The 21647-nt window shown below is 49.1% G+C and overlaps 6 protein-coding genes and 1 non-coding gene across 7 annotated transcripts; 4 read left to right on the forward strand and 3 right to left on the reverse strand.

Moving 5' to 3' along the window:
* Positions 1 to 1143: 1143 nt before the first annotated feature.
* On the reverse strand, positions 1144 to 2124 carry ColSpa_06432 (aurofusarin cluster transcription factor aurR2; the record flags this gene model as incomplete). Its single annotated transcript, XM_049272644.1, has 1 exon — positions 1144 to 2124. One exon carries the CDS (start codon positions 2122 to 2124, stop codon positions 1144 to 1146), a length of 981 nt encoding a protein of 326 aa, XP_049128601.1.
* Positions 2125 to 4728: 2604 nt separating this feature from the next.
* On the forward strand, positions 4729 to 5783 carry ColSpa_06433 (RUS1 family; the record flags this gene model as incomplete). Its single annotated transcript, XM_049272645.1, has 3 exons — positions 4729 to 4833; positions 4885 to 5040; positions 5145 to 5783. 3 exons carry the CDS (start codon positions 4729 to 4731, stop codon positions 5781 to 5783), a joined length of 900 nt encoding a protein of 299 aa, XP_049128602.1.
* Positions 5784 to 12575: 6792 nt separating this feature from the next.
* Positions 12576 to 12658, forward strand: ColSpa_tRNA_169. The gene is given in 2 exon segments: positions 12576 to 12611; positions 12623 to 12658. It is a non-coding gene; the product is annotated as a tRNA-Arg (tRNA).
* Positions 12659 to 13005: 347 nt separating this feature from the next.
* ColSpa_06434 (uncharacterized protein) lies at positions 13006 to 13580 on the reverse strand (the record flags this gene model as incomplete). The annotated part of the gene is made up of 2 exons (XM_049272646.1): positions 13006 to 13171; positions 13225 to 13580. The coding sequence occupies 2 exons, from the start codon at positions 13578 to 13580 to the stop codon at positions 13006 to 13008; spliced, it is 522 nt and encodes a 173-aa protein (XP_049128603.1).
* Positions 13581 to 15793: 2213 nt separating this feature from the next.
* ColSpa_06435 (FAD-binding monooxygenase aflW) lies at positions 15794 to 16478 on the forward strand (the record flags this gene model as incomplete). Its single annotated transcript, XM_049272647.1, has 2 exons — positions 15794 to 15802; positions 15906 to 16478. 2 exons carry the CDS (start codon positions 15794 to 15796, stop codon positions 16476 to 16478), a joined length of 582 nt encoding a protein of 193 aa, XP_049128604.1.
* Positions 16479 to 17699: 1221 nt separating this feature from the next.
* On the forward strand, positions 17700 to 18190 carry ColSpa_06436 (FAD-binding monooxygenase moxY; the record flags this gene model as incomplete). Its single annotated transcript, XM_049272648.1, has 2 exons — positions 17700 to 17841; positions 17940 to 18190. 2 exons carry the CDS (start codon positions 17700 to 17702, stop codon positions 18188 to 18190), a joined length of 393 nt encoding a protein of 130 aa, XP_049128605.1.
* A 553-nt stretch (positions 18191 to 18743) lies between these two features.
* ColSpa_06437 (methyltransferase fsa4) lies at positions 18744 to 20106 on the reverse strand (the record flags this gene model as incomplete). Its single annotated transcript, XM_049272649.1, has 4 exons — positions 18744 to 19045; positions 19101 to 19564; positions 19594 to 19750; positions 19815 to 20106. 4 exons carry the CDS (start codon positions 20104 to 20106, stop codon positions 18744 to 18746), a joined length of 1215 nt encoding a protein of 404 aa, XP_049128606.1.
* Positions 20107 to 21647: the final 1541 nt, after the last annotated feature.

Here is a 21647-nt window from a genome sequence, read left to right on the forward strand (position 1 = left end):
CGATTCCGCGGTGTCCCTGTCCGCTGCATGCTGATCTATGCTTGGAAGGGGTAACGAATTCGAGCACGTGGTCGCACAGATGGCGGCGAACACGTCGCAAGTGCGGACGACCGGATAGCAGCACTGGGTTCGACTTGGTCTGGGAGCATCGGATGTGGGGAAGAGGGCAATAGTTGAGAAGCGCCCTGCTGCCTTGGCGACATATTGCGCTGGAAAACGTAGCTATGCCACGACTTCCATACGGGGCTGTCTTAAATACAGGGTGGTTAGCTAATGGACTTCATTGGATTTGCTAATTGAGCGACATGCAGCTCAAAGCCTGGACTGGTGTCCCTAAGGACTGAGTGGGGTTTGGCCAGGGCTTTCGAGCGACCTAACTGAGCCCAGAGGCACGCTGGCTTCTCTTGGTCTTCGAAAAGTTGAGTATTTAGGAGGAGGGACCTAGGATTGGAGAAGACTAAAAGGAGATGAGGGTCTTTCTGAGTCGACCTGACTTGCTTTTGCTTGGAATGGTCGTGTCAGAGTACGACTCGATGTTGACGATCGTGGAGAAGTGAGGGCTGGATAGACATGTGGGGGAAGGATCACTAAGACTTTGAGAAGAAGGCTTGAGAGCGTGCCAAGAGGGTCTACTCCCTAGCTAAATACCGGTGTAGCAGCGAACTGGGAGAAATAGCATAGAGACGGGAGTAGAGATAAACGTCTGACCTCCCGCGTTTGGCAGGGGGGCTGTGAGAGAGGGGTCATATTTGCGGAGAAGGACAGGGAGGTTGCTGACTGATCGCGTGCCGCGGTCCAATGTCTCGATGGGGTGATTCTGGAGGAGATACTGCTTGGATTGGGTCTTTTCTCGTTTTACACGTTACAACAGATTGACCATTAGTGAGATGCCCTGGAAAGAACATTTTGACTGTGGTGGCCATTGCCGGTTATTAGAGTTTATGGCAGTATCCAAGTCCTGGATATGGGACGTTGACACGACGCTGTTCGTAATGTGCTGACATGCATTTGATGGCGATGCAACGCAACTCTGAGCTCAAGTGGCCGCATACCCGCTGTCAAAAAAAAGACTCGGGAGTCAAGTTTGGCAAGCTCAAGCCGACCGCAAGTATCAACCGTGAGGAGTTTTGTTTGTAGAACTGGCTACAGTCGCAAAAAGTCATTCCAATATTCCCAGTCCAGGTCTCCATTGTCCGTCAAACCAATCGTGTCAAGGCTCTGGAACTCTGGAATTAGAAGTTGAGATGCCTGGGCAGTTTTGTTTCTTCTTTGGTCCCATAGCAGATGAATGAATCCGGGCCAGGCGCCGGCCACACGAGTCTCTTGAGAGTCCACCAACGCCTTCCTACGAGCTTCCCAGGCTTCCAGAGTCAAGTCACCTAAGGCGGCGAAGAAGGGGTTCTGTCCATCTTCAATCAGCTCCGGATGCTCCTTGTACAGCTTCTCGACCAGTTCCCAGGCCAGTACCACCCGCTCCCCAGAACACCGTCGCCGAAGGTCGCTGATCACATAGATATAGGCGTCCACGGTGTACTTGGTCGTCTTATGGGCGATGAGATGCGACGAAAATTGGCTGCACATAGCTATGTTCATCATTTCCAACCATGTTATGATCGACTCAAAGAGCAAGTCGCTCTCTTCTCGTGACATGAGCACCTCTCCGCCGCTGGCCGCTTGCCCCCGCGGGCTGTGGGCCTTGCAGCGCATGCGAGCGATTGCAAGCGTCGCCATCGCGTACGCCAGTGCGTGAAGAGGGACATTTCTGTCGAGATGACGAAGGAACTTGTCATGATATCTGGCCTCAAGTTCATTTATGGCCTTGTCTTCCAGCTCCGTCTGCTTCTTTCCCTTTTCTGGACGGGATAATAGGTCATAAATTTTGGATGTCGTGGCGGATGAACGAACCCAGCTGAACACTTCCAACTTTATCAAGACGCAAAGCATCTCGGTAGGTCTGGTGTGCTCGACGGGAAGCTCGGTCATTTCGGGATGTAGATCGGCGTCGTTGATGTTGAGTGGGAGGCGGGCGTCGCCAAATTCGCCTTCAGATGGCAGAACCCTCCTGCCTGCGGCGCGAACTCGGACGTCTATACCGTGTAACTGCCACCAAAGACGAACGCGCATTTCTGCGTCAAAAACCGAGATTTTGGGATCTGGTTTATGTCGGTGCAGGCCCATCTTCTGTCCAATTCTGATGGCGGCGCCGGTGAGGGTGGATGTCAGCTCAGAGTCTGGATCCGAGAAGAGGAAGAGGACAAATGCCTGCAAGACTTCCAAATCTCGAGTGGTCAGGAAGTCGGCTTCGACAAGAGCGCGAAAGGCAGCATGCCGGTAGCGGGTCGACAATGTAACTTTAGACTCACCAAAGGCTGTCAAGCATTCGTCCACCGATGTAGATGCAATTGCTAGAGTGTATATGGCGAACAGTATTGCTGTAAGAGACTTTGATGCACCAGAAGGATTCCAACTGGCGTCCAAGACTCGTTGTTGTAGAGTTGGCACATGAACTATCTTCAAGAGCGGGTTGACCGCCTCAACAAATATTTGCCAGAATCGATAGATTTGCCTTGGGTCGGGGTGAAGTTGTGATAGCTCAGGCTGATTACTTGAGAACAAGAGATGAACCGACAACGTAGAAGTTTCAACGGCGTCTTCTTTGCGCCTCAAGCTCTGATAAGGTGGGTATTTGAGCTTTGCAAATTAGATTGTCAGATCCGAAGTACAACGACGAAAGCTTGTGCGTAACATACCTCCGAAGGAAGACTTGCCCACAGACACCTGCATTTTAAGTTAGAACTTCAAAGATGGAGGTTCTCCTCACTATATATATGAATAACTGACCGTTCCGTTCCCACAGGGGCTTCCTTATAAGCTTTAGTCTTTGTGCTGTCATGGTCGACTGAAGGCAGTACAGAGACTGGACTTGAAGAGGTGTAATTCTCTACTCGACCTTGTGGCCCCGTAGTAATCCAGGTATGCGCATATGGAGTGAAATCCACATTGTGTTTCCGCATCAGCTCCTCATAAGCAGCCAACCGGGCGAGCAAGTCTTCGTCTGCGGCTCTCTTACGAGCCCGAGGTTGGATAGGAGCTTCGTAGAGACAACAAGCCTTCGCCTTGACGCAATTTGAACAGGGATCAGCTTTATCGCATTTGACTTTTCGACGCGCGCAAAGCGAGCAGGCATGCTTGTGTTGCCCTTGAGGTGCTACTGGCTGCAGGGTCGTCATGTTAAGCCCAGGCGTGCTTGGTGTGAGTGCTAGGCTGGATGACTTCAGCGGCTTATACGAAGCGAACCGAATCTCTAATGTCTTCGGTTTAATACCACACTTCCAAACTTGTCTCGAAATGAAAACGGGAGATGGTGTCGAAGATGTGATGATTATCAGCATTGCCAAGCGAAGGATAGGGTCGGGAAGCTCGGGCCTGAAAGAAGACTAGCGTGATCCTTCTCGGCTTCCGGCTTCTTGACTCCTCTCTTAGTCTACCGTCAAAACCAGGCCAGTCTAACCTCTCTTGGATTGATCGGGTCCGAGATGCATGGCAGGTTAAGTCCTAGGGCTGCTTCGACTCTTCAGTCAATTCAAGTAGGCAGCTTTCTTCGGACTTTTGAATGCCGAGCGCCCCCTTATAATCTCGTATATCTTTATATTATATGTTGTTTAAATAGTAATGTTCTTCTCTCTTTACCGTCTGGTCTCAGTCTTGTACTCTATTTCCCATCGCCTCGACGCTCAACCCTTCCTTTACTTCCTAGTCGTTGATAAGTGCTCGCCAAGCATTTCAAATAGTCGTCTTGGATTCCACATTCTCCTCCCAGGACGACAATCAAAATCTCTAAATCATGTCGTTGCAAAACTGCAAACAGCCTTCCGTACCTGATAAGGACCATAGCGACCTGGGTTTCTCGACAGCTACCGGAGAAGCAGCGACTAGCGACAATGTACATACAGAAAAACTGATCTCTATTCAAGTTCCTGCGCAAGACACCGATACTGAGAACCCATATCCATCTGGATTGAGCCTGGCCTTGATCTTGACATCTTGTTTCTTGTGTTTGTTTCTTACATCACTAGTAAGTATTGCTAAGCCATCTGTTTTGTCAGTTCAGGGTCCAGCAATTAACATCAGTCCAGGACCGCCTGATTATCACGACAGCTATTCCTAGGATTACGGATGAGTTCAAATCAGTCACCGACATTGCTTGGTATGGCTCCGCCTATCTGATTACCCAGTGCGCCTCTCAGCTCTTGTTCGGGAAGATCTATTCTTTTTTCAGCATCAAGGGCACGTTCTTAAGCTCTCTTCTTCTTTTTGAAATTGGGTCAGCCGTGTGCGGTGCGGCTCCCAATTCTATAACCTTCATCATCGGAAGAGCTATTGCTGGGCTTGGAGCAGCAGGGATGCTGAGTGGTGTAGTAAGTCTTGTTCCTGGATTTGAGGGGAGCGAGGACAAACCCCTGAATGGCCAAGTTTCTGACCGACAAAAATTCTTAGATTGTCATCATTGTATATGCAATTCCTCTCCACAAACGTCCGCTATATCAAGGAATGTTCGGCGCAATATTTGGCGTATCTTCCGTAACCGGGCCGTTGCTGGGAGGCGCGTTGACATCGAAGGTCTCTTGGAGGTGGTGCTTCTACATCAATCTTCCCTTGGGTGGCGTAGCGGCTGTAGTGGTCTTTCTCATTCTCAACATCCCCGATAAAGAGACAACAAAACTCGGTATGACGGCCAAGTTGGCACAGCTGGACTTCTACGGCACTGGACTTGTCGTTCCAGGCTCGGTCTCTTTAATACTGGCTTTGCAGTGGGGAGGTTCGGTGTTCGCCGTGAGTCCTTTGTTTCTCATTTGGTCTAACGCCTTGCTGACTTTTATGTAGTGGAACGACAGAAAGATCATTGCTCTTTTGGTGCTTTCCGTTACGTTGTTCGTCGGATTCATCTTGGTCCAGACATTTCTGCCAAAGACCGCGACGATCCCCCCTAGAATATTCAAGCAGCGAAGCATTCTCGCCGGTTTCTTATCGACAATCTGTGTTAGCTCACAGCTGACAATCTTTGGTGATACCTCATACTCCGAGCTCTACGTCCTATCCACGCTGATTGTTTTCCAGCCTACTACGTCCCAATCTGGTTTCAGGCCATCCAAGGGGTCTCGGCAGTGGAATCCGGGATCCGCTTCCTTCCCTTAGTTCTCTCCATGGTAGTCGCGATGCTGACAGCGGGTGCTTTGATCCGCCGCATAGGCTACTACACACCTGTGATGATATTTGGCCTCTGCTTGATGGCCATAGGTGCTGGTTTGATGTACACTCTCCAGGTCGACACTGGCAGTCCACAGTGGATCGGTTATCAAATCATATATGGCATCGGCGCGGGATCCGCGACTCAAGTACCAAATATTGCAGCACAGACGGTTTTACCAAAACCCGACGTCCCGGTTGGTGTTTCCCTAATGTACTTTGGCAACTTCATGGGCAGTGCCATACTCCTCTCCGTTGCGCAAAACATTCTCAATAGTCAGCTTCTATACCGCCTTTCAGCCATTCCTAGCATCAACCCCGAGACGGTTCTGAATAACGGCGTTACGTCCCTGACTGATCTACCTACATCAATCAGGATGACGGTCTTGGTAGCATACAACGAGGCCATTCGGCACGTGTTTCTAGTGGCTTTGATTCTTGTATGCATGTCCATGCTGGGCGCTTTGAGTCTAGAGTGGCGAAGTACGAAGGAGGCACACGGCCAGGAGAAAGTCCATACTAAGACTGCAGCGTAGGAGAGCCGGAGTCGATGATCGATGTTACTTGGTGGGCAACAGTCCGGACAAAAAGAGAGACTTCGGTTTTGGACTGTGTATGTTTATGTCATGAAACGGATTTTTTGTCTACCGAATATGATCACCAGAGAACAAAAGATAAGCAGTGAATTGACAGCCTAGAACTAGTCCAGATGTCATTAATGCAGGAAAACCAGGCTCATATCGTGGCCATTATCATCACCACTCAGCTAAGCGTCGCTTCTCGGGGTTCAGACCAGATTCATTGCTGTTTTACTGGAATAGATGAGCCGTTTCTATATTTACGATTTTGGTCAGCATACAAATTGCTAGGTGAACAATTGGACTTAGAGGCGGATTTTGTAACCACTGGCCCGATGGCAATCAAAATATAGTGGGTCTATCAGCAATATGTTAGTGTGTCCAGCTTGATATACAATTCTTTCAACGATTGTTTTCTGGACTTCGAGTGTTACAGGTCTAGGGTAGCTTGGTGCATGAGACTTTGAAAATTAATATCCTCAAGTTCAACGCATCAACAATACTATTAGAGCATAAATTACGTTGTTATAATAAAGCTCGCTTATCATACAAGACCACTCCCTGGCGTGCTTGTCACGTAAAAGCTCTCTCTTCTACTTTTTGCGAAGTTACTTGCACAATATCACAAGTGACTTCAATCGGACCCCCTGGATTTAACCTCATCTTGTCGTTAGAGATCCTTGGTCCTGCCTCAATATGCGTTTCCACCACAGAGTCATTCATGGCTCGGTATCCGCCCATCTCAATGGACTGCTGCCGCCCCATTGGAGGTGGTGCGCCCGCTGCCTTGCTGTTTTGACGCTCGAGCACTCTAGTCCCTTGAATGGGTGAATCTTCCTCATGGCTTGAACCCGTGTGGCTCATATCGTAAGTCGCCATGCCATACAGGTCGGTTTTGCTGTCCAAAGACTCGGCGCATCGTTTCGGGTTACGGATCGAGTAGCGGGCCAAGTTCCCCCTTTCGCTACCAAGCTCTAAGTCGCGCTGTTGCGAAACACATCCTGTGTTCTTTGAGTAACCTTCATGTGGACGGGATTTTGAAGATTTGGTAAAGCCGCTGGACATGCCAGGGATAAATCGAGAAACGAGGGGGCGGAAGGTCGGAAGGCATGCACAGGTCAGGCCGCAGCAGAGTTCGCCAATGGACCAGCCGGCAGTCTCGACGTTTTGCCATGTGAAGTCTTCTTCGAGTTTGAGAAAACGAATTCGGATAAAGGAAATGGTGCATGTGCTGTCCAGAACTGTGTTAGAGAATCGAGCGAGACAGGGAAGGGCATTTCGACGTACAAGAAGCCTAGGCAGAAAATACCGAGGAGGACATACTTTTGTCCTCGTGCTAGCTTTAATCGATGGATGACTGGCAGTGGCAGGACGAAGACGATGATATCGGTGATGATGTTGCCGGCTGCGTTAATGTACCACTGCGGATAGTTGGGGATGCATGTGCCCCCGACGCTTTTATCCCAAAAAGCGGGAATAGGGGTACAGATAAAAATCTCGACGAGGATTTGCGAAATGCTCCAGGCTCCGACGATAATCAAGGCGGCTATGAAGATTTTTTTCATCCTTTGAACAGCCAATACGCGGTAGTATTGGAAGAGAAACGTCATTTTGATGCCAGCCAGGGCAGCGTTGTAGAAAACGACCGTTACATAGAAGGTCTGTGGGAGTGTGAGTGAATCGCTAGACATGAAGTTCTCTGCACTTTGACGAACCCTCATGTAACTCTTTGTTTGTTCTGATGTAAGAAAATAGACGTGATGGCCAAGGCCATTTCTTACGTCTTGAGGATGTCAATTGTTGTTCGATCTTATTGGATGTGATGTGTACTCACTCCATGCGACGGCGAAACCACAGCCGAATACTAATAGCTAATTGCCAACATGTAAGCTTGATGTTTGTTGGCATGTTGACAAAAGGCATGACCAGACTCACAAAAGCGAAGATAGCAGCCCAGTCGTCTACTCCGAACTGTCTCAAAACGTAAAGCCTGGTGTATATCCGTAAGGAAACGGCTAGGAAGGCGACTGAAAGGACGAAGCTAGTGACGCCGATAACTGTCGCTACCCGTGAGTCCGTCGGGTAGACTCGTGATGGCGCTTCCATAGTCGCGCAGAACTTCGGCGTATGTCGTCGACAATGCTGCGTTTTCTTGAAAGTATTCTAAAGCCGGATCTTTTCTTTGAGGACTTGCATGTGAAATCCGATTTTCGTCCTGCTCGATTACTTTGCGTGCGATGATCATAGATGTGGGACGTCGGACAAGAAACCAATGGATTACAACCACCCAGGGGCCTTGCCTATCTATAACGACGAAGTTCTAACATGCTAGTCTTAAGAGGGCCCTAGACCTGAAGTTATGCTTGGGGTCGGTCTTGCCTGGAAAATGGCTAGGAAGCAAAGAGGGTGTGAGACATACGTGAGAAGGGGCAGCCCACACAAGGTGCTACACTAGCACGCCTTATGGACTCCACGGTCCAAATCTTTCTTGATGTTCCGCGTCTCATATCGATCGACGTGGAGACCGCCAGTAGGGATCAACGTTACGATTTTGAAGGACCCTGTCGATTGCATTTGGGCAGAAAGATGGCGATGGAGCTTTGCGCGCGCAAGACGACTCGGTAGGCAAGCAGGCTGGCCGCCGAGTAATATGCATACTAGTATGGACGATGCCACCTTTTTCACGTTTTTGTCTACCTACATGATAACCTTGCAAATTGACAAATTAGAAGTGCCACTTCAACCGGCCGAAAGTCGCAGCGCGAGCTCGGAACGGGCTCCGCGTGGTGTTATTGATATTTAAACGTTGTTTGTCCGCAGACAAGGCATGTGGAAAAGGAGGGTTCGGAAAGGGCCAGAACAGTGGTCTACAAGATCTAGACCAGAAGTGCAACGACATTCCAGATGGAATGCGCAGAGGGACGGACGCATAACAATCCCCCGGCTCTGCAAATACTATGACGCCGACGGCTGGGCAGCATCGCAGTCCAACACTGCACGCCAATAAAACTTGGTACTTTATCTTGGGGACACAACGACTCAGCTATTCCCGATGGAGAGATTAGTACGGTCTCAGGCCGTCTCCTGTCATGCGCAGTATATTGGAGCTGGTCGACTTGGGACTCTGGGATCGTCCCGACTTTCCTAGTCGAAGAGGATGCCTGTGTGCTGAATTGGTCCAACAACGAGTAGCCAAGTATGGTGGCAGGCAACCTTGAGCCGGATGTTCGCAGGGTGATGCCGCCCTTGCTAGTTTTGAGGATAGTCCAGGGTAAGCCCTTGCGCAGTTGTGAGGAAGGAGGAGACTGCGCAAGGATTTCGAGGTTTACAGGGCCGTAGCTGACTCGCATGTGGCAGGCAGCAAGCTTGGTCACAATGGCAAGGCATGAGCGATCATCATTATTAGATTATTGCAAAGTAGAAGATACTGGGGTGAAGAGTGATGATCTGAGAGTGCTGGCAGTGAGACAAACAAAAAAAAACCCACCCGATCAAAACAAGGAAGGCTTGCCAGTGCTAAAAAGAGCATTGTTCATCCTATCGAAGGACCAACTTTGACTGTCAGAATCGAGTGAAACAGAGACAGTTCGCAACTCCATGGGATAATGGACAAAATGACGATTATCTGGCGCGACAGTGTAAGAGTTGGGCATTGCTTGCTACTAGGGAACTTGAGCAGTTATTCGGCTGCCATTGCCGGTTCCTGGGGCCCCGAGAGTAGGATGTCACAGAGTCTGAGTGGTACTGTTACTCACGAGCAAGCCATCGTCAGCTGTTGATGCTACTAAACCAAGTATCTTCGGCGAGGGCCGCCGAGTTCATGTGCTTCATTTGGTGATAGGTACGGTACTGAGTACCCCTGGCTACTTTCCAGGGCGCGGACCAAGGGAATCATGCCACTTGACAAGGGTTATGGCCGAATCAATCAGGATTGCAGCCGGGTGCGCCTGAGCGTATCTGAGCGTAAAGGCGCCGTTGGGGGGTTAGGAATTCTTCAACGCTCCTTTTTCTCTATCAACTAGTGCGTGAGTCGACGGCTGGGCCGATTCGCTATGGATCGTTATCTTCTTCCTAGTGTAGAAAAGCAACAGTGGTGGAAATGCGAAATCTAGCCGTTGCCGACAGCCGGATTATTGGAGTGCCATATTTGCACGAGAACCGCGGGCCTCCTGACCATTTGGTTTTTGAAAACCTGCGGAGATTGTTGGACAGCAGAGGTCAATCGTTCCATAAAACACAGTCCAGTGTTAAGCATGCCACTTCATGACAGATGCATCTGGCAGTCGTGGCGACGGCCCCATAATGCTTCTCGGTGTTGCGACTTTGCCCGGGACAGATATGGAAGTGAAATAGAGGCCGGTACGCACCTAGAGGCCTGGGAGTGGCCTTGCCTGCCACATGGACAGTTGCTAAAGACTTGAGAGAGCATCACGTCAATCGCGGGCACGGTCGACACGTTCATGCCCTGCCATCACTTCTTGCGATGCCACTCAATAATGCCCTGAGCGTCTCCCCGCCCATCGATAACAAGCACGTAACAATTAGATGATCGAATATTGAATATCGCTGCAACCCTTAGCAAGTATAGGTAGAGGACGCCAAGGAGAAGCACGCTCTCTGGGCATGTATGCGGATTGCGACCCTGTCAGTGGACTCCGTGGAGGTGGGCAATGCCGGCGCCCAGATGCCCACCAGAAAGGGTTTATCTTCCGCCTACTGAGAAGCCCCAAGGGTCAGTGTGAGATCTTCAGCCGGGCTCGTTTAGGTACCGGGCCGCGGCGTCTAGGGTCCGAGTGTGGCTCTGTTGGAGACGCGCGGGGCAGGCAGAAAGCATCAATGATGATCACATTGGCGAGGGTGGATACTCGAATTCAGGGTGCTGGGAGCTTGAAATCAGCTTCAGCGAAACCGCAACAAGCGCGCGTCGGTCTGGAAGACCACTTTCCGCAGCTCTAAGACAGGCCCTTCCATGTCTGAGACCCTGAGATGTTCGAATAGGTCGCACCAGGTATCCGACAAGACTACGAAGTGAAATGGGTCGAGCTCCGCAGTCGAGGGCGATCTCTGCAGTGTATGAATCGCATCTCCTCTCTAACCATCCCTCAGCACAGCCATGTGAGCGTTTGCAGCAACAGCTGCACCGATGAGAAGCCGTGATCCATGTGCGACATAGGAACCGAAGCAGCCGTCTAATGCCGTCTAATGTTACTCTGAATCATTGGCTTCGGATCGAACTCGGCAGAGACTGGGACTGACCCGGTCATCTGCTGACATTCTCTAACTGTGGTGTTTTGAAAATGGAGTCGTTCCATCGAGTAAGCTTACAAGCTCGAGACGGGAAATCTGGACGAGAAACGAGTCACTTGCAGATGCAATAGTTTGCGAAAAAGTGCCCGGTTTCACTGCTTTTCCATGCCTTCTCTTCGCGCTCCGACATCCGCTTTCACAGTCCGCTCAGTGTCTCTTAACTTGAAATGTCGTGTGGTGAAGGTATTACTTAAAACGATGCTAAGATACCCCAAGAGCCCTGAATGCGTGAGCTTCAGCAGTGCGCCAGGCTTCAGCAGAGCAACAACCGGCTGTGCTCGCTCTCGGCGTAATCGTTCAGGGCTCATGTTCCGTTGATACAATCACACTCCCATTAAGACCATCGCGATCCGAACCCTGACAACATGTGAGCTGGTAGCAACGATGAAAGGCAAATGGCCGAGCGTGGAGTTAATCTCCTTGATTCGAGCCCCTGTGGTACATCTTTTCTTGGCCGATGTGACGCCCACGGCGCACTGAGCTGCCTCGCAGACTCTCGCGGCTTAATGTCTGCTGCGACGTGTCGGCAATAATCCTCAAGACCCCTGTAAACTCTATCATGCTAGCAATCGACGTTAATGGAGCTTGCTCCGTCCTTGGTCATTGTCGCGCTTGTCGGGCTCGATAGCTTAGAAAGGTAACCCGATGTTCCATGACTCGTAAACGCTCTCGAGACAGACTACGATGTCGAAAGGGTTGGGTGCCCTCCTTTGAGAAACTAACGGACCATGTGGAATGACTTGGGGGGTACTTGCTAATTCCCTGCAGAAGCCACTAAACGGGCTCGGAATAGCGCGTTCAAGCCCCTCACACCTGCGTCGAGAATGTCATCCGTCATCAGCCCCGGGCCAGTTAACGCGCGCTGCACCATTGACCTGCCAGGTGTAGCGGGGCAGAAGGATCCGACTCTTTGAGGGATGGAATCAAGACAATTCCTTAAAGATTAAGGCAGCATGTAGTATCGATTCTATATTGCTCATTGGAGGATTGAAATAATCCTTTCGCGGCTGTATTTCTAGTATCGCAGCATGCTTAAATTCGCACTCCCTTTCGTTTGAAGTTCTCAGTCAGCTCCGTGAAGCTGCTTTTTACAACGGCAGCAGCTAGCTACAGAGATAAATCAGTGACAAGGTACGCCTGTGCATATTCGTGTGGGACGGAACAGAAATTATCAACCCTCCAAATCTATTTCTACCAGGAGAACTCCCACAACTCAGGAGAGGAATGGCCATTAAAGAAGTCTTTTCCTCAATGTCACAACATTTTTTGTGTTTCTCGGCATGCGCATTTTGCCCACCAAATAACGTCAGACCCACTCTCTCAAGATATGCCCCGGCTTTTGTGCTAAATGACACACAGCTCTCCACCTATGTGACATTTGAATTAGATTCCGTAATTGTCGTCTGGGCAGCACCGCGTCAACATCCTCTAAAGCTGCAATACGGCTGGCTGGCCAAATGGTAAGGCGTCGGACTCCTATTGAAATTGTGATCCGAAGATTCTGGGTTCGAGTCCCAGGTTGGTCGACTTTTTGACATAAACATCTACCTGTCTTTAGTAGAAAAGTACCGTGGCCATGATACAGCTCTTCTAGCTGAGTCAATAACAGCCAGGAGGGTGTCGTTGTCGTTGCATAGCTGATCAAAGGAAAGTAAAGTGTTCATATCCTAGGTCTGTTCCGTACTTCGATCCTTTTTTTCCACCTAATTATTTTGTATGTCTCACTAATAATAGTAAGAGGAGAGAGTCTTGCCCACTAAATATGTATGTGAATTTAATTTTGGGAGATACTGCAATTATGACTGCACAAGTGACTTTTGTTTATAAGTAATCCGCTTGCACATCATTTATATTATCTTTCCCTTATCCCAATCTACTGAGCAAGAAAGCTGCCAAGGTAATCTGCCTTGCCAATAGGCACCCCCTTAGATCTCAGAATAGCATATCCCGCGTTCAGATGGAAAAAGAAGTTCGGAACACCATGGCTCAACGCTGCCTCCTTGGCCGTAACCTTCAGTACCTTGCCACCAAATATAGGCCTAGTCAACAATGTTAGATTTGTCCTTTGCTCGCGAGCCTGAACAGCACTTACACGTCAACCACATTTCCAGCTTTGGCATTGACAGTTTCAGCATCGACCTTGCTGAGCAGATCCAGCGCTTCCTGGATGCGCTTATGCAAATCCTCGATCGTCTTCTCCTTGTTCTCAAAAGGTTCCAATTCAACGCCTGTCAGGCGAGCAATGTTCGTTTTGACAGTCTTGGTGGCGTTCTGGACTTGGAAAGTGAGTGGCAGTTGGTCCTCGACAAGGCGGGCCTCTGGATATGTGTTGGCATCGATGTTATTGGCCTTGGCGTGTTCCTCGGCCTTGTTTAGGATGTGGTCAAAGGTTTTGAGGCCTTTGATGAAGACGGGAATGACAGCATCATAGATGGTGACCGAAGACATGTTTGTGGTCATGAGTGGGGTTTGGCGAGTGAGAAATTGAAATAGTCGGGAAGGTGAAGGGTGTTTATATGGACTAATAAAGTTTAAGGCTTGTGTGCCGTGCTCCGGACATTATGCGCAAGATGGATCAGTGCACCCGTCGGCTTTATACCTGAGTCCCAAAGCCGTTTGAAGGGATAGTGGGAGGATTTGTCAGATTCCTGCAAATTGCGTGCTTGGTAAGCCTCATACTACTACTTATACGCATCAATCTCACAACAGGCGGTGACCGTAAGGCAAGACCCAGATCTTGCGGAGATCTTGCGGTCTCGAGTCCCTTTTTGGGTTCTGAAACTCGCGAGTTAAGGGGTTTCCTGTTTGTTAATACCGCAGTGGGCAGCTCAGTCTGTGGTTAGCACCATTCTGGTGGAAGATCACGTTATGGAATGACTGATGGCGTCATCTAACTACACCAGGAACCCCACGGTATCGCTTCAACGACAGTGATTCACGGTAAAAGAGAGTTGATAGGAATCGCGATTGGTAATGCGGCTCTCTAATTACGACAAGACGGAAGTAGGGCCTTCAGAAATGGACCCCGTTGATTCGAGGTCGGCTATTGTGAGGTATTAATTGCTACACGACAATGTCCGGCCTTAAGTTGTCCTTCAGACGATCCAGAGACCTATTTGAATCGGTTGCAGAAACCGTTCACTTTTTTCGCCCGACAATTAACTATGTTCTTGATGATAACTGATTGAATGTATAACATTTTAGAGTATTTGTGGCCATGTATGTATTCAGAAAATCAATTTGTTTCGGCTCTATGGCGGTTTTCCTTTGAGAACTTGAAAGACAGAGGCAACTCCTGAACCTTAATTTTAAAATGAATCATAGTTGCATGGTAGGTTTTCGCGTGTAGTATTGACAGCTTTGCCTCACTCCAGCGGCAGGCTCTGTATATTTAATCCTTAAGCTCTCGTTGACTAATATACCTTGGCATTCGATTTAGGTTAATGCGGTTAGGGTCTAATAACACATAGTTACATACAAAAAGTTTTCCGCGTGCTTATCAGCTGAGGGAACCAGGCTCTCTTTCTCCGATATGAACACAAATACAACATGTTAGAATGGGTGGAAATATCAAAAATGGGGATGCAACTTCTTCCATCAAATTTTATTTCTCAATTCGTCTGAAAAAATGTTATAATCTCTAATTTGCTTCATGATGATTTCTTGGAGTGGATTCAACCAGCTACCTATATACGAGACCTGAATACCAAAGTACCTCCCTGAGGCATCGTACTTGGTTCGTTTAGACATTGGAATCCCCGGCTAGACGGAGGCTTTCTCGAATCAGTTGGCATCTGACCCTAAACGTACTTTTTTCCAGGCTAACACCACGGACAGGCATCACCAAATCACTTTTCGCAGGTCCTCTGGATAAACATATGATGACATATTGGATGGCCTCCACCCCGTCATGTTCTGAGAGTTAAAATATAAAACTAGCCGGAGCAATACTTCCTCCTCTTTTGGGCCTCGGTACGTACCTAAGTACACAAATCGCGTTGTTTCTCTTCATTAATTGGCCACTACGTAGCCACTAAGGATCACAAATTTACCAATGTGCCTTGCCTCCCATTGCAGCTGCCAAGACCACTCAGTAGTTGTAGGACGGCAGGAACATAATTATGGACCAGGCGAAATCAACTACATGATACTCTTGATCGTCCGTTGACGAAGCAAAGACGATAGGTCATGCAGTTTAACCGCAGTCAACTTCTGACGTTTATTTCACAGGGACATCCAAATTCGCACCGTTTTTGGGCCCAAACAAGCGGGAGTCGAAGGGTGACTATTTGCCGAACTACCCCTCATCTCAACCCAGGAAACCAACAACCGACAGCGTCAATGCAACTAACATGTGCGGAAAATTAACAGTATTCGGCTCAGCGCTCGGTAAAAGGACCGATGTGGATTTCATTTAAATCCAGTCCAATGACCATTGGTGGCATCATTTGATTGAAGAAGAGTCCTTTCTTGTGATTCTTTAGCGACAGAGACAGAGCTAGCCTCAAAACACCAACGCGCTTGAGTTCAGACCGAAGAAACCAGCCGTTTCCAAACTTCCAAAAACTCGAAAATCTTGGAAGCTAGACCTTTGGTTTCAGTAGTGTGCAGAGCTCGCTCATCTTACTTACCACAATCAACTTTAGACTCAAGGCGTGCCAATGGCGTATGTAAGTGGGGTTCGTCCAACGCTGTCAAAGGGGATGCAGCAGCAAGCTTGCAGTAAGTCAAACCTGTGGCCTTCATCACCATTGGTTTGAAAACGCTAATTAGACTGCTTGTGGAAACAGGACTCAAATTGACTACTCATGGGCGGCACCACTCCTTGAACGCCCCATCGACGCTGACCGCAAGGTCCGTATCATTTGTGTTGGTGCCGGTTTCAGCGGTATTGGATCTGCTATTCACATGATCGAACACATTCGCGATGCTGAATTCCAGATATACGAGGCTGCGGATGATATTGGTGGAGTATGGCATCACAATCGGTATGCTGGGGCTGCCTGTGATATTCCATCACACAGCTACCAATTTTCCTTCTGCCAGAACACGCAGTGGTCGACTTTCTACGCGCCTGGTCCTGAAATCCATAACTACCTGAAGAAAGTAGTTGACCACTATCAGCTTCGAAAGTTCATCAAGCTCAATCATCGAGTTGTTGGGGCTATCTGGTCTCAGGAGAATGGGAAATGGACTGTTAAGGTACAAAACCTCGAAACAGGGGCAGAGACAATTGATGAGGCCGACTTTGTTCTGTACGCCACCGGTTTTTTGTCCAACCCCAAGTGGCCTTCCATCACAGGTGAACTATTGGACCCCTTTGAGCGCCTACAGAAAGCAATGTGACGAGTCAAGACTAATATTTGCTACAGGACGTGAAAATTACGGAGGTGTACTTCATCATTCGGCAAGTTGGGACGCCGCGAAGGAAGAAGCGCAAGACGAATTCCTGTGGGAAGACAAGAGAGTCGCTGTCATTGGAGCCGTACGCGTGTACCTGTTGCTTTTGACAAGGCACACACTCATATCGGTGCCTTTAGGGATCCAGCGGCATTCAAATCATGCCTCAAATGCAGAAGAAGGCCAAACACGTCACCAACTTTGTGAGGAGTCGGAGCATGCGACATATTACCATCAGCTTCACCGTGCAGTCTTTTGGGCTAACGTTGTTGCTTCATAGCTTGGCTATCGTCGACATTTGCCACTGATTTCCTGGAGAAGCTCGAGGAAGGGAAAGGCGCTAGTAATCGTAAGCATACAACTTTCTCAAGAACTCAATACCCGATATTTTTGTTAATAGTGGTGCTAGATATCTTCACAGCCGAAGAAAAGGAAAGCTTCAGAGATGAGACTTTCTACTGGCATTTTCGTCGCGAGCTTGAACGGGGGCTCAACTCCGCCCACAAGATAACAGAGCAGAACCAGCCTCTACAGCTTGAAGCTCGGAAAAGGCTAGAAAAAGCTATGAAAAAAAAGCTAGCAACTAAGCCCGAGATTGCTGAGAAGCTAATACCTGATTTTCCGGTAGCCTGCAGGCGGCTTACGCCAGCACCAGGTGAGATAAATGATGGAGTGTCAGAGCGATTCCTCACTATACCTATCTTTAACAATCCCTATGGCGGTTAACATAGCTTTCAGGTTACCTAGAATGTCTAAAAGCGGATAACGTCGATTTCTGTTCTCAGGAATTGGCTTGTTTTACTGAGAGAGGGCTTATGACCGCCGATGGCCGCGAGCACGAGTTTGATGTCATTATCTGTGCAACCGGTTTTGTCAGTTCTGCATCAACATGGAGGAGACTCCTTACATAGAACTACTGCTCATGTGCATAGGACGCATCCGCCGTACCAGATTTTCCCATCCAAGGCTCGAACGGTCTGAACCTTCAGGAACTATGGGCCAAAGAACCAAAGCAATACTTGGCCGTCTGTGTTCCTAAAATGCCCAATTTGTAAGATATATACCCATTCAAACCGATATGGTTAAGCCCTTTCTTCTGACTTCCATGGCAGCTTCCCGGTCTTGTGCGCTCAGTCGGGTGTCGGCACAGGCTCGCTCCTCCTTTTGATGGAGCAGCAAATAGCCTATGTGACGAAATGCATTCAAAAGTGCATTCGAGAGGGCTACAAAAGCATCGTTGTCAAAGACAGTGCGGTTGAGTCGTTTCTCAAATACACAGACAACTACTTTGACAGAACAGTATTCACAGGTAAGCAACGCAGGGTTTAACCGAAGGCCGTTCCAGATATCCCATGGCTGGTTCTGGTGCCTTCAATTTCTCTATTAGCTAACTCATCTCTCTGACAGGAAATTGCAAGTCTTGGTACAAGAACGGCGCCACGGGCAAAGCAACAATCAGGACGCTGTGGCCTGGTTCCTGTCTGCATGGCTACACTGCTCTGCGTCACCCTCGCTGGGAAGACTTTGACTACGAGAGACTGGATGACTACGACCATCCGATGGCCTGGCTTGGTAACGGAGACGTGCAACCCGACCTCGATCGTGCATTCTATTTCGAAGAAGTCTGGGCTATGCATAAAGTTAGTTCATTGTTTTGAATTTTGAGGATTTCCCCAGGTTTTTGCTAATCGTACATTTGGCAGGATCATCCTATGTTTCATTAATGATGATTTGGCCGTTGAACTGATCGTTAGAATGACCCACCTGTGGGCATAGTTCTTGACGTGTGTCAACGGGAGAGCTTTAGTCAAATCGTTTAAGGTTGTTTCATGGCGAGTTCCAGGGTGAAATGGAGAGGGAGAAACTTCCGGGGAGTAAAGAAACGTTTCCTCATTCAGCAAAGCTTCGTGGGCAGTTCCGCGCATGCATGTGCGGAGGTTCTTGAAGTTCGCGGGATCTGACACTGCTCCTCCAAAAAGAATATTCAAGGGTCACGGAAAGTTACCTGCCACTGGTATTAATGCGAAATCTCGTGTGTGTGTTTGACTCAAATCAGACACCACAACCGTTATTTGTCGACTATTGACCAATTAGGTCCGACGAGAGATGGTCACCACCACGTCAATTTGTATAACTCTATCCACGACAAAAACATCCTCTTCAACGCTATCTCAGCATCGTCTGTGTTGTTCCCCAGTGGCATCAGCTACATTAGGCCTTGGCACATTCAATGACCTGCATCTTCATATCCAGGCCATGTATCTTCTCAATTTTCAAGCCCGCCCGGGCCACCAATGCCTCCCAACTGGCGGCCGTTCGCTCCTTTCCGCCAATGTTCATCATGCACAAGTCCGTCATAGCGCCCAGAGACGTAGGAGGGCTCTGAAGGACGTATTCGACTACTAGCACCTTACTGTCTGAGCCCATGGCATCCGAAAGTTGAGAGAGAATTTTGACACTGTCATCATCTCCATAGTCGTGCAGGCATCGGCGAATCCAATAGATCAGTGCGTCTACATGCATCAACTCATGTCCGGGAATGGGGGAAAAGCCGTGATATGAACTTACTCTTCACAGGCTGCTCAGTATAGAAATCGTGTACCTGCAGCTTGACCCTTTCAAGCTCAGGGTCCTTCAGTGCAGTCACTTGCTCAATGACGTCGTCTCGGTCCTGCAGGACCACACGCTCAGCAGGGAGAAAGGTGTTCTCCTTCAAAATCGCTTTGATGGCATGCCCCTTGCTGCCACCCACGTCAACGAAAATTGGTCTGTTGTGCTCTTTCAAGAGCTTCGCTTCCACCCAACTGAAGTCGTAGATGCCCTCTAGTGGTATAAATTGCTGCACCAACTCCATTCCTTTCATGAATCTCTTGACCTTCTCGGGGTGCTCTTCGTGGAGCTCCCACACCTCCTTCTCTGGCTTTCCATAGGCGAAGGCATAGGGCGTATGGGTCCGAGTTGCAGGCTCGCGCCGACCATACTGTGCAAAGTACTCCGGAAACTTTAGAGTTGTGACAATATGCTCATCGAACCTTCAGATATATGAGTAGGCGTTACACACATCGACGAAATATGAAACCTGGTGACTTGCATCATGTGAAGCAATACCGCGCTGGGTGTCTCGGAAAGGTATGACTTGGACTTCTCAGTGTGCGCAATTGTATCTTCGCCAACCTGGTTCAAGATCCCAGAGGATATGAGAACCCAAGATAGGCGCTCTTGATAATGATTAACATGCGTCAAAGGTCAAAACCGTGACAATTATCAAACATAATAACTCACTGATAAGCGAGACCTCCGCTTCTAGCTTCCTGGCCAGATTGGTGTACGATATCGAGTCATCTAAAGGAATAAGGTCGAATATTTTCCACTCTAAAAAGAGTTTCAGAACGACTACCTCCATGACGCTAATCATTCTGTCCATCCAGTCTGGCTTCGGCCCTCTGGCTAAGTCAAGGACATTCTGCGCAATGGTAACGGCGGCTTTAGTCTTCTCGGCATCACTGGAAGATGAAGCAGCCAGTTGAGAAAGCTGCGATGCCAAATCGGAAAGCGTGGCGGAGTAGTTACTCATGATGGTCGTTGACTCGGTTTGCGTGTTTGGGGGGTTTTGCTTGAAGGCTTTGCTCTGCTGAGATGTCTCATAAATGATGCTTTTCGGATTGGTACTCGTTCAATAGCAGCATCAAATAAAGTTTGATATTTATACTAATTTTGTCATGATTCTATGATCAAATCCTACACGGTGATTGACTTAGTCCGGGGAGTTATGTCCGACTCCTACAGTCACTGGACAAATTCACCGAGGCCGTGTGGGGGCTCAGATGGCCGAACATAGTTGCATCCCGCTCTTTCGCTATTTCCGCGCCGACTGTGGGGCCGAATCCTTCGGTATTTTGACATGGAACTCGCTGCATCTCTTCTATTTATGAGAAACATCACGCTTAAAGCCGCCAGAGCCGAAAGGAACGATCCGGACGAATCCACTTGTTTCTGTCAGTCAAGTGGTTCAGCTTCGAGAGCCCCAGTCACCTGACGCGCGAATCGCATTCCGCGGGCCGCTGTCAGATTACACGTATTCGGTCATGCATCCAATCTCTCTGTTTTGTCGCCATTCTGGGGCGGCGAGCAATCGCACTCGCATCGGCTACATTCTCATAACAGAAAGACCCAGCGACCCAAGGGCATGGCCACAGAGCGGCACGGCCACAGCATTGCCTGACAGATTTCTCGAACAAATTCCACGTTTCTCTGTGAGAGACCCCTAGAAGAACGGAACGGGCCAGTCTCCGTGGCACTCTGCAACTCAACACCAAACAACAAAGACGCGTTTGCCCAATTGCAAAACCTCTTTTTGCTGCCTCTCCTGCCTCTAGTCTACTCATGGGTTACCAAAAGAGGAGACCTGGTGGGTGATAAAGGGGACAAAACCCGTCGGGATCAGCCTGTTCCTGGCTTGGCTGTCTCTCCTTTGAGCCCTCGGCTGCCTTTTCGCGTTCCGGTTCGATGTTAGTCGATGAACCAAGGGGTCCTGCGTCGCCATTTATGGGTGGCAGCCGAACAGCCATCATGCTGTGTCACTCGATTAGGCGACCCGTAGTCATGAAATGCCTGAACAGGATACGAAATGATCGCTTTGTCTGTCAGTAATCGGCCAAGACGACGCCACGCATCTCCCATACTGGAGCGGAAATCGGAGACTTAGAGGAGGGACCCTGGTGTGGAGACCCCGCCTCGCATCATCTTGAGGATCGGGTATTAACCATACATTCTGACGCGTTTCCCTGATGCTAAGGTTAAATCTAGTGCCATTATGATCATGGAGCAGAGCCGTGGGCCGTGAGCCGTGAGCCGCCAGCCGCTGTTTGACCTCAGCGTAATCCATGCGGCGATCCAGAAGCGCAACCGGTTTGAAATTGTTTGGAAGCCATCCCTGACTGGCTGAGGCCCACTTTGCTGAAGAAGGTTTTTCTCCTCAATATTCCCCCTTGAGGCAATCCATACGTGGGTTTCCCACCTGCCGGTGCGCAGGAGGATGGGCTGAGGATTGCTGGAGCCCTAGCTGTTTGGTCTTCTGAAATGCCTCTTTTGTAGGGAAATCCCTGTTACGCTGTC

Source organism: Colletotrichum spaethianum (genome assembly GCF_022836535.1).
Source record: "Colletotrichum spaethianum MAFF 239500 DNA, contig15, whole genome shotgun sequence".
In the NCBI taxonomy this organism is placed as follows: domain Eukaryota; kingdom Fungi; phylum Ascomycota; class Sordariomycetes; order Glomerellales; family Glomerellaceae; genus Colletotrichum; species Colletotrichum spaethianum.